This window comes from Myotis nattereri (genome assembly GCF_964212035.1).
Source record: "Myotis nattereri genome assembly, chromosome: Y".
NCBI lineage: Eukaryota > Metazoa > Chordata > Mammalia > Chiroptera > Vespertilionidae > Myotis > Myotis nattereri.
In genome coordinates, this window is record NC_138094.1 from 9,160,607 (window position 1) to 9,179,304 (window position 18,698).

Genomic DNA, 18,698 nt, shown 5'->3' on the forward strand with positions numbered 1-18,698 from the left:
TCAAAACACTGATCTTAAAATGAATCAGAGATTCTTAGTTTTAAGTCTTCCATTTTACAGAGGACACAGGTGCCCACACAGTGTAGGTGACTCCCAGAGGGCTTAGCAACTACACAACGGCATAACTGGGACAAAAGCCAGGTCTGCTATTCCTCTCATTCCAGTGCTCTCTGCAGCAGACCCGAAGCCCTCAAACCAAATGTGGATTAGAATCAAACATTAACAGAGTGCAAAACCCACACGAGAGTGCAATCTCAATCATGTAAACACCAGTGCCCACTAAAAAGTATGCACAGGAAAAAAAGACTGGCAGAATCAGATTAAGATATTTGAATTTATTGTCTAACAAGTTATTGCTTTTAATGAGTAAGGAGGAGCCAGGATTAATCACAGCATTTTAGCCACCTGTTTCCCTTCTGAGCATACGCCTAAAGGCAGGATGGTACTGTATGTAGAAAGGCTGTCCCATGGAAAAGGATCTGGATCATGGACCAGAAAACTTGGACTCCAGTATCACTTTTCCTTCATCTGGTGACCTTGGTTTCCTCAACTATAACATGAAGTGACGGGCCACTGACTTCTCTAGTTTTCCGCAATGCAAATAGTCTAGGATCTTCTCATGTTAATGGCTATACGATAAAGTTAGATGAGTCACAGGGAAGAGCCTGCCAGTTGAGGGGTTGACCCAACAAACAAGAACATGGGCCTTTGCATCCACCTGGTGATCACAGAGGGAGGGGCAGCACTGAAGGTAGGACTGTGCTGACACAATGGGAAATGAGCACTCCACCTGCACACAGTTTAGGAACACACACAACATAGGAAAGCAGATCTTTTTCTTCATTCAAAAAGAAAATAGAAACCTGGAATCAGGAAAAAAGCCTGAAATTACCAAGAGAGTCTTTGCTAGGCAAAATTGCACTTGTCTGAGGGTCCATGTCACAAGTCTCTTTAGCCTGATGATATTCTGCCATTTCTTTTAAAAACTCCACGAGAAAACCTAAAAAACACAATGTACATAGTTTTGTCTCACAACTTTCATTCAACCATTACTCAGTCACTTTATAAATTTTGGACTTATAACATTATCCTGTTGTACGTTATATATCTCTTAAGAATAATTTCTGAAGGAAGTCCTTCCCAAGCATGATACAAAAATCTAGAAGTGATAAAGAGAAATATTTAATAACATAAAAATTAAGAACTTATATATGGCATGAAATAAAGTCAAAAGACAAATGACACACTGGAAGAAAATATTTGCTATAATGAGGAGAAAGCACACTAACTTTCATAATATTAAAGAGATCTAATAAATCAGTAAGACAATTTAATGTCGATAAACAAAATCCTAAGAAAATGCAAGTTAATACTAAAACAAAGGGGTCCTATTTTCCCAATAAGACTGCTAAGATTAAAACTCTCATCATACGTGAAGTGCTGGCAAGAAAGCGGGGAAGTCGGCAGGTTCAATCACTCAGGAGGGAAATTTGTTAGTGTTTGTGTATTCAAAAAGACATGTGTTCTTTAACCTAGTCTTTTCACCTCTAGGAATTCACACAGCTACACTTCCACAGGGAAACAAAGAGTGTACACTGCACACCGCTTCTAATGGCAAAACCCAAACAATAAAACAACAAAATCTCAATCAACAGGTGCTTAATTAACTATGCTCTTCATGATTAATTCATTTAAATATATAATACTAGAGGCCCGGTGCACAAAATTCATGCACGGGGTAGGGGGAAAGAGTGGGGTAAGGGAGTGGTGAGGGAGGATCCCTCAGCCTGGCCTGCACCCTCTCCAAATCAGGACCCCTCGGGGAATGTCCAACTGCCAGGAATGGGTCTAAACCGGCAGTCCAATATCCATCTCCCAATCTGGAACCGCTGGCTCCTATCCGCTCACCTGCCTGCCTGATTGCCCCAACTGCTCTCCCCTGCTGGCCTGATTGCCCCTAATTGCCTCTGCCTCGGCCCTCACCAACATGGCTTTGTCCAGAAGGATGTCTGGAAGACATCCAGTCTGATTAGCGTATTACCCTTATATTAGTAGTAGAGGCCCGGTGCACAAAAATTTGTGCACTCGGGGGGGGTGGGGGGGAAGAGGGGATGCCTCAGCCCGGCCTGTGCCCTCTCGCAGTCTGGGACCCCTCGGGAAATAACAACCTGCTGGATTAGGCCTGCTCCCGGGTGGCAGAGGGCAGGCCCAATCCCTAGGTGCAGTCCCTGGTCCGGCTCAGAGCAGGGCCGATTGGGGGGTTGGGGCACCACCCCACGTCACACTCAAGGCAGGTCTGATGGGGAAGTTGCGGCACCACCCCCTGTCACGCACAGAGCCGGGACAATCAGGGGGTTTGGGCGCTGCCCCCTGTCACGCACAGAGCAGGGCCCTAATCTGTGTGTGACAGGGTAGAGCCATAACCTCCCCATTGGCCCTGCCCTGAGTGTGACAGTGGCAGCGCCCCAACCCCCACATGGGCCCTGCTCTGCGTGTGACGGGGTGGAGCCGCAACCTCTCCATCAGCCCTGCCCTGAGTGTGACAGGGGGCAGCACCCCAACCCCCCAATCGGCCCTACCCTGAGCGTTACTGAGGGTGGCATCACAACCCCCTGATCGGCCCTGCTCTGTGTATGATGGGGGGAGCTCCCCAACCCCCCAATCGGCCCTGCTCTGTGCATGACAGGGGGGAGCTCCCTAACCCCCTGATGGGCCCTGCTCTGTGTGTTGACAGGGTACGGAGCCCCAACCCCCCTGATGGGCCCTGCTCTGAGCGTGACAGGGGGCAGCGCCCCAACACCCCAATCGGCCCTACCCTGAGCGTGACTGGAGGTGGCATCACAACCTTCTGATCTGCCCTGCTCTGTGCATGACAGGGGGCGGCGCCCCAACTCCCCTGTCTGCCCTGCTCTGAGCCCGACCAGGAGCTGCGGTGCAGGCATCTAGGGATTGGGCCTGCCCTCTGCCACCCGGGAGTGGGCCTAAGCCAGCAGGTCGTAATCTCCCGAGGGGTCCCAGACTGTGAGAGGACACAAGTGGGGCTGAGGGGCACCCCCACCCCCGCCAGTGCACAAATTTTTGTGCATCCGGCCTCTAGTAACTATGTAATTGACTATTGCTCAGGCAAACTTAAATACAGCATATTTAAGTTTCAAGTTTTTCAAATACTAACACTGTTCAAGATTTCTTAAAACTTCTGAATAAGAAACTTTTGGACAACTACAGCTAATAGAAAGAGAATTAAAACATAGGGACAACATAAAGAGTGCACCCTAATGTTAATTATGGATTTTAGGTGAAAATGATGCCACCATGTAGGCTCATTGACTGTATAAATGTTGATCATGGGGAAGGCTGTGCATGACGGAGGAGGAGACATACAGAAACTCTCCGTTCTGTTCAATTTTGCTATGAAGCTGCTCTAAAATATTAAGTCAATTTAAAAAATATATGGAAAGTTTGCTATATCTGCCTTTAAGATAAAATGTAACTAATATGTTCAAAGGCAATGGTGTAGGAATATAGTTAAAATAATTAAGAAGTGGTAAACATATGTTTTAATACTTGAGGATTAAAACAGGTTTCAAAAAAAATTAATGTATTCTTTATTTCTCTTATCTAAAGAGCACATTTTAGAGATCTAGATTTACTGCCCTGTGTTGCCATCTTGAAATCCTGTGACCTTAAGCAAATTACCCACTTCTGCAGACTCTGGTTTCTCATGTGGGACACAGGTATACCTGCCTATTAAGAGGGCGCTCCTGCCTTGGCTGGCTTGGCTCAGTGAATAGAGCGTTGGCCTGGGGACTGACGGGTCCGGGTTCGATTCCAGTCAAGGGCACAAGCCCAAGTTGTGGGCTCAATCCACAGTGGGGGGGCATTCGGGAAGCAGCCAATCAATGATTCTCTCTCATCATTGATATTTCTCTCTCTCTCTCCCTCTCCCTTCCTCTCTGAAATCAATAAAAATATGTTTTAAAAAGAAGAGGGCACTCCCTTCCACTGAAATGGTGGAGGACTTCCACTCAATACAGGGTGCATCAATTCGTGAATGACCTGCTTTCTCAGTTGTGTCTAGCTCAATGACAAAAAAGAAAAAAAAAACAACAAATGGGAACAAACTTTCAGGTTTGCTGCACTAGGAATACACAGATTTGCCACACAAATTAGAATCGTTTTATTAGAATCGTTTTATTTAGGCCTGCTCCCCAGTGGCAGAGGGCAGGCCCAATCCCTAGGTGCAGTCCCTGGTCCGGCTCAGAGCAGGGCTGATTTGGGAGTTGGGGCGCCGCCCCCTGTCATGCACAAAGCAGGGTGGATTGGGAGGTTGTGATGCCACCCTCAGTCACGCTCAGGGTAGGGCCGATTGGGGGGTTGGGGCACCGTCCCCCGTCACACTCAAGGCAGGTCTGATGGGGGAGTTGTTTTAGATCCATGGCCAAAAGTTAGTACTACTCTGCTGCACACATTGTCTTACTCTATGAGATAAGCAGCCCATGGATTCTGGCCAGAGAAGCTGTTTTCACCTACTTCCAAGTGAATTGCTGCTTAGTCAGAACACATGAAGACTCTAACTATCTTCCCTATGAGTCCATTTCAGCAGTCTTTGATTCAGATAGCATGTATAAGAGAAAATTCTGTTGCTTCCTCAACTCTCTGTGGATTGATGAAGAATATGAAAATAATATTGGAAGAAATATTGGGTGCTGGTTTCGATTCTGGTCAAGGGCACATGTCCAGGTTGCAGGACTCCACCTCCAGTTGAGGGTGTGCAGGAGGCAGCTGATCAATGATTCTCTCTCATCATTCATTTTTCTATCTCTCTCTCCCTCTCCCTTCCTCTCTGAAATCAATAAAAATATATTTTTAAAAATGCACTTCCATATATATTATTTACATCTCAAGACACTGTGAAATACAGTAATTTTCCCACATTTTACAAATATGAAAACTTAGGTTCAAAGTGGGTAATTTTCTTCAAGGTTATAATGTGTTAGTTTTCCTTTGAGTTTTAAGAAAACCTCTAAATTAACTGAACTACTGAATATTGTCCTAATCTACTTTGCATATAATCTGGAAACATATTAATTGAGCAGAGCTCAAGACTATGTTGCCTATATCCACGCAACGTATTCATATCAATACTATACAAGCAGGAAACAAACAGAGTTGCTATACCTCTATCTTCTATCCTACACCTGAAAAGAACAAGAGTATATAACTACAAGTTCAGAACAGTACTTATACATCAAAAATCCTATAGTACAAAAGACATTTATACTGAGAAGAATACACATGCTCTGCCAAAGAGCCTTAAAAAAAATGCTTTGCCCTAACCCAGTGGTCAGCAAACTCATTAGTCAACAGAGCCAAATATCAACAGTACAACGATTGAAGTTTCTTTTGAGAGCCAAACTTTTTAAACTTAAACTATATAGGTAGGTACATTGTTAGTAACGTAACTAGGGGCCCGGTGCACGAAATTCGTGCTCTGGGTGTGTGTGTGGGGGGAGAGTGTCCCTCAGCCCAGCCAGCTCCCTCTCACATACTGGGAGCCCTCAGGCGTTGACCCCCATCACCCTCCAATCGCCTGATCGGCCCCTTGCCCAGGCCTGACGCCTCTGCCAGAGGAGTCAGGCTTGGACAGGGGACCCCTATTGCCCCCCGATAACTGGCTCTGGCCCCCGCCCAGGCCTGAGGCCTCTGGCCCAGGAATCATGCCTGGACAGGGGACCCCCACCTCCCTCTGATCGCTTGCTCCAACCCCCGCCCAGGCCTGACGCCTCAGCCAGAGGAGTTGACCCTCATCACCCTCCGATCACAAATCACCGGATCGGCCCCTTGACCAGGCCTGAGGCCTCCGGCAGAGGTGTCAGGCCTCGGAAGGGGAACCCCAGCTCCCCACGGTTGCAGGCTCCGCCCCTGCCCAGGCCTAATGCCTCTGGCCTAGGTGTCCGTCCCGGGCAGCGGGGACCTGCAGTGGCAGCGGGGGGCGCCACGATCGTGGGCTTCGCTTTAGGCCCAGGCAAGGGACCCCTAGCTCCCGGGACTACCAGCTTTTACCATGCCCAGCTCCCATCGCTGGCTCCACCCCTACTTCCTGCTATCACTGGCCAGGGCGGCAAAGGCGCCTGATTCTCCGATCATGGCTGGGAGGCAGGGCAAAGGCGGCCCCAGGGCCGCCTTTGCCCTGCCTCCCAGCTATTAGCTCCCCCCTGGGTTTCCGATCACTGTCAGTGGCAGGGGGCTTCTTCCTGCTTTCCCTTTCGCCTCCCTGCATTGTGCCTACATATGCAAGTTAGCCGCCATCTTGTTGACAGTTAATTTGCATATGGCCCTGATTAGCCAATAAAAATGGTATCGCCGTATGCCAATTACCATTGTTCTCTTTTATTAGTGTAGATTAGGATACTCCTAAGGCTTAGGAAGAGCCACACTCAAGGGGCCAAAGAGCCGCATGTGGCTCGCGAGCCACAGTTTGGCGACCACGGCCCTAACCGGTTTGGCTCAGTGGATAGAGCATCAGCCTGAGAACTGAAAGGTCCCAGGTTCGATTCTGGTCAAGGGCATGTACCTGGGTAGGGGGTGTGCAGAAGGCAGCTGGTCGATGTTTCTCTCTTATCGATGTTTCTGACTCTCTACCCTTCTTCCTTCCTCTCTTTAAAAAATCAATAAAATGTATTTTTTAAAAAATGCTTATGGCCTTTTATTTTCCAGGACTAAAGGCCTGATGCAAGAAATTAGTGCATAGGTAGGGTCCCTAGGCCTGGCTGGCAATCACGGCTGATCAGGTTCCCTGCTTTCCTGCTCCCTCATGCACCACCACCACGCGGTTCCCCTCTCCCCTGTTCCTGCTTCCCCCTTTCCTTGCTCCCTCAGTACCCCGCCAACACCAGCTCGCTGCCTGCAATTTTCTGTGCGACCCACCGATGGTCAGCCCACATCATAGTGAGCAATCGAATTCCCGGTCTCCTGGGCTAACCTCCAAGGAAACACTTTGCATATTAGCCTTTTCTATATAGATAAAGTCATACAAGAATGTAAGAATGCCACGTAACCTAGGCAAAAATGAGAAATGCAACTGAAGGATGCACAGACCTGGTTATAACCTATTCAGCATTTATATTTCAGATATACTTCTGAAATATATGTAGTAATGAAAACACATTTAAACCAATTCTATTCCTGATGTTACTTTACATGTAAAGTGTATTAGTAAATTATTCTCTGCCAAGATTAAACATTCACCAGGGACTGCTACATAAATTACACATACATCCAATCATGGGACACTTAAATGGAGGGTTTCAAGGAACTTTTCGGGTCACAGGAAAATGCTCACTATACAACAGTGAACTAAGAATACACACACACACCACTGTGCCAATAATAGCTGAATCAGAAAAGACTCTCTTCCTCTATGTTTTTATGGGTTTTTCAGATAGGTATAAAGTGTTCTGTTTTGTTTTTTAAGTTACGAAAACAATGGGGGGAGAAGGAAAAACTCAGTATTTCCCCTGATAAGTGTAAAATACACGTCTAACTGTATATAGTAATGAAAACACATTTGAGGTAACCCTACTCCTTGCTGTTAATTCATACTAATACGTATGTGCTGCCCAAGTGAAACCTTCAGAGCTTTCATTATATTTTAAAGAAAAAAGCTGTCATTCTCCAGACTATTGTACTGTAAGCAGCACACAATGCTTATTATATTGTCTCAATATCCTTCATCCAAACATGACTATTACAAAACCACGTATTAATTCAAGAACCTACAAACCAGTTTCACAAAACTTGCCTTGTTGCTAAAATGTTTTCATTTTATACAGCTACTCGCTCCTACCTGAATGTCAGTCAATAAATCTATTTGAATATGAAGACCGGGCAAACTCTCAACCGTTTGAGAATGCTTTCCAGGATAACGAGTTCTACAAAACATAAAAGCGTCACTCCCCAATACCACCTGCATATCATATTATTTTTAAAACCAAGACCCAGTGGGTTTAAATGCGGACTCCCTGTCACCGCTTCCACTTGTAAAAGTTACAGAACAGATATGCCTCAAGCCGACACCTTGAGGGAGTCCAGGATACCTCGGCGCTTGAAGGTCTGGGACAGCTTTGTGCGTAGTTCGTCTTGACTCAACACGTCATATTTGGGGGGCACGGTGAGCTGGAAGAGAAGATGCCAACGGTTACCAGGCAGGCAGCGGGCACGGGAATTTCTGAAGACGGAACAGTGGCTGACCTGCGGGAAAGCGGGAAAGCACGAAAGCCCAGCGGGGACGGCGCTTGCACGACAACAAGCAAGAAGGTTCGCCTCCTCACCCGCGCACCGGGTTGGTGCTTTAACGGAAACAAACAAGATGCTACATCTCCTCACGTGTGCTCCCGGTACTTTTTCCTCACCTGTCCTCAGAGCCCAACCGCGGGCCGGGAATCAAGAGGAACGGGTATACCTCAAGGCTCTCCCGCCCACTCGAACTAGGAAATGGCGGATAAACACATTTCCTCCCCTCGGATTGCCACGGTGAGCGGGTTGTGTACCGGGCGCGACTCTCACCAGCGGCTGGAGAGTAGAGATACGGAGCGAGGCTGTGAAACCCGCGGCCCTGGAAGTGGAGGCACCTCGCGGCGGGTGGGGGCCTCACAGCCGATCCCGCCCTCTCCCCGAGACCCAGCCAGCCCAGCACGGGAATCCAGGAATCCGGGAATCCGGGAACCCAGAGCTTTACAGCCAAGTCAATGCCAACAACCGCCGGAAGCTCCGCCCACTTCTCGCGAGAGCTTGGCCTCTGAGTCCCGCGAGGACCCCTGGGCTAGAGCTGGGATTGGAGGAGAAGCCATGTGCTCTGCACCACATCCGGGGCCTGCGGGATCTGGGTGTTAACCCTGTGTCTTCATCCTGTTGGGCCTAGGGCGCTGGACCCAACCTGGCTATCCCCTGGCCAGCTGGTCCCATCACAGCCCAGGCATTGCACCCAGCGAGCTCCGCCAGCTCGGGCTTTGCTTATTTTGCCTTTCATTAAGTCACGCAGTAACCGCGGCACTGTTGCCTTTTGGGACCCGAAAACCCTTTGTAGGGGGCTCCATCTTGTGCACCGCCGGGTGATTAGCAGCATCCCTGGCCTCTCTGCCCACTAAATGCAGCGCCTCTTACCAGTTCTGACCTTACTGAATGTCTCAGACATTGCCTGATGTTCTTGGAGAGGCAAAAGTCACTGGTTGAAAATCAGTGAGCTAAACTTTAAGTATCTACCTTTTTATCGTTTTTTGGTTTTTGGTTTTCTTTGTACCTCTCCCAAGGAGTAAGGACATATTTTCCATTGATTTTAGAAACTGGAAGGAAGGGGGGGTGGCAGGGGGGGGGAGTCAGAAAAACACCAATGTGAAAGAGACATCTATAGGTTGCCTCCTGCAGCACCCCCATTCCACTCCACTGTGGGCTTGGACTTGCAACCCAGGTATGTGCCCTTGGCCAGGAATCCAATAGGTGACTCTGCTGCTCAGGTTGATGCTCTAACCACCGAGCAACACAGGCCATGGCAAGTACCCACTCTTGTGCATACCGAGGAAGATAAAGGTAAGCTGGCTTACCAAGATGCTGTGGGTGAAAGGGGCCACATGGTAACCTGACAAGCTCAGGGAAGGCCTGTATGATGGTCTTGCAAACTCAAAGACCTGAAGTAACCACAAAGGACGATCTGAAATTAAACTTTAACCAAAAGCAGTAATAGTGGGTAGTTACATTCTAGGACAGTATCTTCACTGAGCCTATCTGTCTTTTTGCATCTATAATAACACTAGAGGCCTGGTGCATGAATTTGTGCACATTGAAAGGAAATTAATTAGAAGAAATATTTTAATATCCCTGTTCACCCTTTCTCAATAATAGAAGTGTCAACCAAATTCATGATCGACAATGACAGATTGAAATGCATGTGATTGCTGCCAATGAGAGCTTTATATGTATCACCCATGTGCGAGTCAACTTAGCCTTTTATAGATATAAAACAAACTTGTTAATTAGAGCTGCTTTCTGATTTAGCTAAACTTTTTCCAGCCCAGTGAAGCACTCCAACTTCTTTTCAGGTAATTGTCAGCAACACAGCAGTAAATATCAACACGAAGAAGCACATTATTATTGTAGATCACGCAGGGAGAACAAAGGGTAAAATATTTAATTTGCAGCAGTGTTTGACTATATTTTGTGCAGTGAAAAAACCTGAAGTCATTTTTAAGGTCCACCATTTCTTTTCTTTATTTCTTTTTGAGCGGGGGAAGGGGGGGGGGTGGAGGGGAGGGGGCACCATTTCTCAATTCTTTTCAGTTGGGTCGAGTTTCTAAACTTTCTAAATCTTCATTTTCTGTTTAATGAAAAGAAAATAGGATTCTACCAAGTCTCCAATCTACCTACTCCACGACTTGTGTGAGGATCAAATGAGATGAGGCACAGGAAAATACTTCACAGACATTTGGTTAACTGTGAATGTTTCTACCTGGCTATAAAGCAACTTGTGTTCCTGGGCTGAAGAAACTTCTAGGAGGCTAGTTGCTAGGGAGAGGAAGCTGGGCATTGCGACATAACGTATTACCCTGACGGCAGGACACTTAGCATATTAGTCTTTTATATAGATAGACTAGTAGCCCGGTGCACAAAAATTTGTGCACTCGGGGGTGAGGGTGAGGGGTGGGGTCAGACCCCTCAGCCCGACCTGCGCCTTCTGTCATGTTCCTGGACCCCAGCCACTCCTGGCCTAGGCACAGGCCTACAGGCTTGGGGCGGCCTGGCTCCCGAGGCCCCATTGTATCAAGAGAACAAAGTCGGCATTAGTTACTGCTCTCACTGAACCCAGTACACTGCATCTGTGCGTACAACTGCCTTGTTCATGTGCCTGCTTCGCCCTACTGAATTACTAACATCTTGAGGACATTGCTCTGTCTTATCCTGCTTCAACTTCAGTGCCTGGCCTGGTGCCAGGGACCTGAGAGGGTTTGCTGAGTGAGTGAGTGAGTGAGTGAATAATGGGTGAGTGAATGAGTGAATGAATGAGCGAGTAAGTGAATGAGCAAGCAGCTACGAGGCGGGAACTTCTGCCGCATTGCCATGACAATGCGGCAGAAGTTCCCGCCCCGCTCCCAGCTGCCTGCTGCAAACCCAGGGAAGTTCCCGCCCTGCTCCCAGCCACCTGGTGCCCCTCTCCTGGCTGCATAGTTCTCGCCCCTCTCCCGGCTGCCTGATGCAAACCCCGGGAAGTTCCCGCCCTGCTCCCAGCGGCCGCACACCCCTCTCCCAGCTGCATAGTTCATGCAGGGCAAAGGCGGCCCAGGTTCTCCACCTTTGCCCTGCCACCCGGCTCTTGCCTGCTGCCTGGGTTTCCGATCACTGTCAGCATCAGGCAGCTTCCTCTGTCCTTCCCCTTTCGCCTCCCATCATTGTGCCTATGTATGCAAATTAACCGCCATCTTTGTTGGCAGTTAATTTGCATATCACCCTGATTAGCCAATGGGAAGCATAGCGGAGGTACGGTTAATTACCCTTTTGTCTTTTATTAGCTAGGATACCCTTGAAATATCTGGGTAACTTGTAACTTCCCTTTTTCTGGGCCCCTTGTGGCACAACCTAATGTGCTTGGGCTCCCGGACAGTTATCACTAATTCCTTCATTGTTCTCATGTTAATTGTTGACTGTTGGCTATCCTACACCCTTCTAAGTATGTGTCTATCATTTTATTTTTTATCCAGTCCCACAGGTTCTCTCCCTCACCCCCAAGACCCCTTTGGTTTCTCCCGCCTCTCTAATCTATCACCAATGAATTTCTTGTAACCTACCTATGTCACCTCCTTTGGTTGTAATGTATAAAAATAGAAGAAAACCCGCCACTCTCCAGAGCACTTTCCCAATCCATTGAGGTACTGCTTCCAGGCACTTGTCGACAGTTTGCTCAAATAAACACAAAATTCTTTACAGGTTTGAATGTTTCTTATGTTAACACGGTAATAAAACCATAGCCAGAGAATGGTATAAGAACTAAGATGCACTGAAGCCTTGCGGGTGTTGTTCAGTGGTTAGAGAATTGCAGCATACCCAAGGGTCCTGGGTTCAATTCCCAGTCAGAGGTACCTACTTTGGTTGCAGTTTGCTCCTCTACTCCCCTAATCCCCAGATTGGGATAATGTGGGAGGCAACCAGTTGGTGTCTCTCTCTCTGCCCTCACTCCCTCCTTTCTACTCTCAGAATCTTTCTCAGCACCAGGTCCTGGGAGTCACTACCAGTTGATTAGAACTGGCTCAGGAAAGGAAACCCATTTGTCATTCCTAGTCCACTCCCTTTTCCATTATGCAGCATATCCTCTTTACAGATGAGATGAAAAACAAAATAAAACAGTTTAAACATCCCCAGTTCCTTCACTAGCTTTTGTGCAGAATATTCCCTAGGCTAGATCCCACCCTTCTCCGAACACACAGTTCAGTTATTGATTCTTTTAAAATGTGATTCCCAGAACTGAGTATGGTCCCCAGGATGATATTATTTGTGAAGAGGACATTGTCTTCTCTTAATGCAACTTAGAATTGCATTAGCTTTTTGGGACCACTGTTTCAGACTGCTGCCTCTTGTTGAGCTTGCAATAAACGAAAATGTGTTTTTGTAGATGCACTGGTCTTAAACTAGGTTATCCTGTTGTGCAGGTTTTTTTTTTTTTAAAGCCCTAGTACGAGACTTTATTTTGCATCCTATTAAATTCTGCTTTGTTAATTTCCCACCTAATTCTGCTAGTAGGGGAGATATTTTTGAATCTTGACTTTTGCCATATAATAAATTTGTGGTCTTTAGCATGTTATCTTTGTTTTTATCTGTTTGTTTATATTTTTACTAGTGGCCCGGTGCATGAAATTTATTAGCTAGGATACCCTTGAAATATCTGGGTAACTTGTAACTTCCCTTTTTCTGGGCCCCTTGTGGCACAACCTAATGTGCTTGGGCTCCCGGACAGTTACCACTAATTCCTTCATTGTTCTCATGTTAATTGTTGACTGTTGGCTATCCTACACCCTTCTAAGTATGTGTCTATCATTTTATTTTTTATAAAATAAGGACAGTGTGTTCCTCAGCCTGGCCTGCACCCTCTCCAATTTGGGACCCCTCGAAGGATGTCCTACTGCCAGTTTACAGCAGTCACACATCCCTCTCGCAATCTGGGACTGCTGGCTCCTAACCGCTCACCTACCTGCCTGCCTGCCTCGTTGCCTCTAATCACTCTGCCTGCCGGCCTGCTCGACCCCAACTGACCTCCCCTCGCCCCCCGCTGCTGGCCTGCTTGCACCCACATGACCCCCATGAGCCTGATCACCACAAACTTCCCCCCCTGCTGGCCTGCTTGTCCCTCCTTCCCTTCCCACTGGCCTGCTCATCCCCAACTGTCCCCTGCTGGCCTGCTCACTCCAAACTGCCCCCCACCCCCGCTATCCTGATCACCTCCAACTGACCCCCACTGATGGCCCTCTTGCCCCCAACTGGCCCCCCTGCTGATCTGCTTACCCCCAACAGCCCCTCCCCCCACCAGCCTGATCACCCACAACTGCCCTCCCCTCTTGGCCTCTAACCGCCTCTACCTTGGCCCCACCACCATGGCTTTGTCCAGAAGAACATCTGGAAGGTCTGCTGGAAGGTCTCCCAGTCTAATTAGCATATTACTCTTTTCTTAGTATAGATATATTTGTCTGTAAATATGATTATGATTGCAGATATGAGTAGGATCAGGTAAGGTTTTATAGAATGGGCCTTTTATTACAGATGGTTTGCCAGGTATGCATTTTTTCTAAAGAAGTAAAAATTACTTTAGAAAATGTTTCAGGAAGACTTTGAGAATTTACAGTATCTGCTTTTCTTCCAAGAAAGTTGTCACTTTTATGCCAGAGTGAGAATTATTTGTATGCTTTGTATGTCAGCATTGGGCCACTGTGAGTGGGGGTTCACTTAGCTTGACTTGAGAGTAATTGTCTTGCTCACTGGCTGGGAGGGAGGGTGTGTGGCAGAGGAGATAAATACTGGGTTCTGGATTACTCATAGATTGCTGATTTCCTGATTGATTGTGCAAGCCCCTCCTTTTATTCATGTCCACCTTCTGTTGACAGACATCTACCCTGGGAGAGAAATTAGATGAAACTCTCTTTCTTGTCATTGTAAAAAGCATTTGATTTCCTAAGGTGTGATAAGGCCACCCAGCCATCCTCAGTCAAGGTACACATTTTCATGGAGGATGTTCCCACTCTTGAATAAAGTAAAACAATTATTTTTTCTTTTAATTTAAACTTTCTTCTATAACTGTTTTCTTGCTACTTAAAAGCTAGTTGTTGTTTTTTTTTAAAACTGCTTTCAAAGCTTTTCAAGCTGTATATGTCCTTGGAATGAATTTATAAATAAGAATTGAGCCCGGCCAGTGTGACTCAGTGGGTTAACATCAACCTATGAACCAGGAAGTCACAGTTTGTTTCCAGGTCAGGCCACATGTCTAGGTTTTGGCCTGATCCCTTATACGGGGTGTGTAGGAGGCAGCCGACCAACGATTCTCTCTCATCATTGATGTTTTTATCTCCCTCCCTCTCCCTTCCTCTCTGAATCAGTAAGAATATATTTTAAAGAGAAAGAGAGAGAGAGAGAGAGAGAGAGAGAGAGAGAGAGAGAGAGGAGTATATATGTTTATAAATAAAAAAAATGTATTTGATGCTCTTAGAAAGTCTTATTTTCTTTCATTAAAACTGTGCAGTATAGGGAACTCCATAGATTCTCTTAATTTGAAGAAAGTTAGAGGGAAAGGTACTAATTCAGAGTTCCATGGGAAAATGTGTCACTTATATCCTGGGGAAGGCATCACTGGATGTGGAGGATGGGCCGTATTTCCAAGTGAGGTCCTAGGTCCTGCTTGCAACTCCCAGCCAGGTTAGAATGTGCCTTCTTTAATCAGGACAAAACAATCACAGTGAGCAGAACATGATTAATGTTTTTTATAATTAACTAGAGGTCTGGTGCACGAAATTTGGGCACTCAGGGGTGAGGGGTCCCTCAGCCTGGCCTGCACCCGCTCACAGTCCGGGAGCCCTTGGGGAGTGGACCTAAACCATCAGTCAGACATCCTTAGCACTGCCATGGAGTCAGGAGAGGCTCCCGCCACTGCCACTGCACTTGCCAGCCATGAGCCCGGCTTCTGGCCAAGCAGTGCTCCCTCTGTGGGAGTGCACTGACCCCCAGAGAGCAGCTCCTGCATTGAGCATTTGCTCCCTGGGGTCAGTGCATGTCATAGCAACTTGTTGTTCCACCTTTTCGTTGATTTGCATATTAACCTTTTATTATATAGGGTAGCTAGTCTTGAATGTTCTATTTCTACCCCTAACAAAGTCACCCTAGCTACTCGAGACAGATGCTATCTTCCCCACAGGAGCCAGTCAGGGCTCCCCTACCTTTAGGCAACAGGCCCTGTCCCTTGTAATGAGGATTGCTTTATGTAAGGACCTTAACAACTTCAGCCGGTTCTCAAAAAGGTGGTGATAATTGTTCAAACACAGACTTCAGCTCTCAGGCCTGAGACCACCCCTTTCCTCCATGCCCTCAAAGGTCCTCAACTGAGCTAGTCAATCCCACCCTGCCTTTCATGCCAGCATTACCTCTGCCCTAATCTCAGGGTCATCTTATACTGTCTAAATTACAGTCCCCTCCTTGCAGCTGCATTCTGCAAACATTGAGCACTTATTATATCCTGGTCTCAGTGTTAGGGAATCAGGCTGGAAAAAAACACAACGCTGTTCTTTTCCATACTCTTTCTCCATATTGCTGTAAGTAGCTCCACGTTGATGCAGCATTGTGCTCAGACCAACCTTTCTGACAAAGTTTTACAATCCATGTGCCATAGTAAATGAACTCCCTCTATCCTCACTTTCTTTTACCTTTTTGCTGACACTTCTTTAAATATTTTTTCCTCATGCCTGCAAGGCTTTTTTTAAGCTTTGACATGTGTGTTAGTTATCTACTGCTGCTGTAAAAAATTATCACAAATTTAGTGGCCTGAAACAATGCAAATGTGTTACAGTTATTAGCACAGAAGTCTGATGTGGGGCTCACCAGGCTGCAATCCAGGTATCAGGAGGCTGCATTCTCTTCTGGAGGCTCTTGGGGAGACTTTCTTTCCAGCTTCTGGAGACCACCCATATTCTGTGACTGGTGACCGCTTCCTTCATCATTAAAAGCCAGGAATATTGCATCTTGTGACTCTACTGAAGTCACATCTCCCCCTGATTTCCTCTCATACCTCCCTCCGCAACTTTGAAAGCCCCTTATACTTGAACTAGAGGCCCAGTGCACAAAAATTTGTGCACTGGGGGGTGGGGGGTGGTCCCTCAGCCTGGCTTGTGCCCTCTCACAGTCTGGGACCCCTTGGGAGATAATGACCTGCAGGCTTAGGCCTGCCCCCGGGTGGCAGAGGGCTGGCCCAATCCCTAGGTGCAGCCCCTGGTCGGGCTCAGAGCAAGGCTGATTGGGGAGTTGGGGCACCGCACCCTGTCATGCACAGAGCAGGGTGGATTGTGAGGTTGCGATACCACCCTCAGTCATGCTCAGGGTATGTCCGATTGGGGGATTGGGGCACCGCCCCCTGTCACACTCAAGGCAGCGTCGATGGGGAGGTTGTGGAGCCACCCCATGTCACACACAGAGCAGGGCCCATCAGGGGGGTTGGGGCTCCATACCCTGTCACGCACAGAGCAGGGCCCATCAGGGGGTTGGGGAGCTCCCCTCTGTCACGCACAGAGCAGGGCCCATCAGGGGTTTGGAAAGCTTCCCCCTGTAATGCACAGAAAAGGCCCATGAGGGGTTTGAGGAGCTCCCCCCTGTCACTCACAGAGTAGGGCAGATAGGGGAGTTGGGGCACCGCCCTCTGTCACACACAGAGCAGGGCAGATTAGGGGGTTGGGGCACCACATCCTGTCACACTCATGGCAGAGTCAATGGGGAAGTTATGGCTCTACCCCATCACACACAGAGAAGGGGGGTTGGAGTGCTGCATCCCACACAGAGGGGCTCCATATGGGGCTCCATACCCTGTCATGCACAGAGCAGGGCCCATCAGGGGGTTGGGGAGCTCCCCCCTGTCACACACAGAGCAGGGCCAATCAGGGGGTTGGGGAGCTCCCCCCTATCAGGCACAGAGCAGGGTTGATCAGGGGGTTGGGGCGCCTTCCACTGTCATGAACAGAGCAGGGCAGATAGGGAGGTTGTGGCCACGCCTCCTGTCACACAAAGAGCTGCGGGGCGATCAGGGGGTTTGGGCGCTCTGCCCTGTCACACTGATCCCAGTGCTGGGAGGCATATTACCCTTTTGCTATATAGGATAGAGGCCTGGTGCCCGGGTGGGGGCCGGCTGGTTTTCCCTGAAGGCTGTCCTGGATCAGGATGGGGATCCCCACTGGGGTGCCTGGCCAGCCTGGGTGAAGGGATGATGGCTGTTTGCAGCTGGTCACACACCCTTCAGGGTGGGGGTCCCCACTGGGGTTCCTGGCCAGTCTGGGTGAGGGGCTGAGGGTTGTGTTCAGGCTGGCGGGTGACTGAAGCTCCCAACAGCTCCTTTTTTTTTTATACTGGGCCAGCTTTTGCTCTGATGTAGCATACTATTCCACTATGTAGATATACCACGGCTTTTTAACCCACTCATCTGCTGACCAGCACTTAGGCTGTTTCCAAATCTTAGCTATTGGAAATTGTGCTGCAGTGAACATAGAGGTGCATGCATCCTTTCAGATTGGTAATTCTAGGTTCCTGGGATATATTCCTAGAAGTGGGATCACTGGGTCAAATGGGAGTTCCGTTTTTAGTTTTTTGAGGAAACTCCATACTCTGCTCCATAGTGGCTGCACCAGTCTGCATTCACACCACCAGTGAAGGAGGGTTCCTTTTTCTCGCCATCCTCACCAGCACTCGCCCTTTGTTGATGATAGCCATTCTGACAGCTGTTAGGTGGTATCTCATTGTCCTTTTGATTTGTATCTGTCAGATGATTAGTGACTCTGAGCATGTTTTCATGTGTCCCTTGGCCTTCCTTTTGTCCTCTCTGGAAAAGTATCTATTTAGGTCCGTTGCCCATTTTTGTGATTGGGTTGTTTATCTTCCTTTTGTTAAGTAGTATGTGTTCCCTATAAATGTTGTAGATGAAACCCTTATCAGAGAGAACATTGGCAAATATGTTCTCCCATGCAGTGGGCTTTGTTTTTGCCTTGTTGATGGTTTCTTTTGCTATGAAGAAGCTTTTTATTTTGATGTCTTCCCATTTGTTCATTTTAACTTTATTTTCCATTGCCCCAGGAGCTGTGTCTGTGAAGATATTGCTTCCGCATGTATCTGAGACTCTGCTGCCTATGGATTCCTCTACTATTTTTATGGTTTCCAGCTCTATGTTCAAGTTATTTATCCATTTTGAGCTTATTTTTATGCATGGTGTCAGCTGGTGGCCTAGTTTCATTTTTGCATTTGTCTGACCAAATTTCCTGGCACCATTTATTGAAGAGACTGTCTTATCCCCATTGTATGTTTTTGCTTCCTTTGTCAAATATTAATTGAGCTTGGTTGTTTGAATTGGTTTCTGGGTTCTCTATTCAATTCCATTGGCCTATATGTCTATTCTTGTGCCAGTGTCAGGCAGTTTTGAACAC

The 18,698-nt window shown here is 47.6% G+C and overlaps 1 protein-coding gene across 1 annotated transcript in view; it reads right to left on the reverse strand.

Moving 5' to 3' along the window:
• The window catches only part of LOC308512321 (centriole and centriolar satellite protein OFD1-like), a gene marked incomplete at both ends in the record, with an annotated part of 142,593 nt that overhangs the window by 51,802 nt on the left and 72,093 nt on the right, over positions 1-18,698 (reverse strand). The window contains 1 exon segment of the mRNA XM_081082101.1: positions 893-1,000. Within this exon segment, the coding sequence (XP_080938227.1) occupies positions 893-1,000 (108 nt within the window).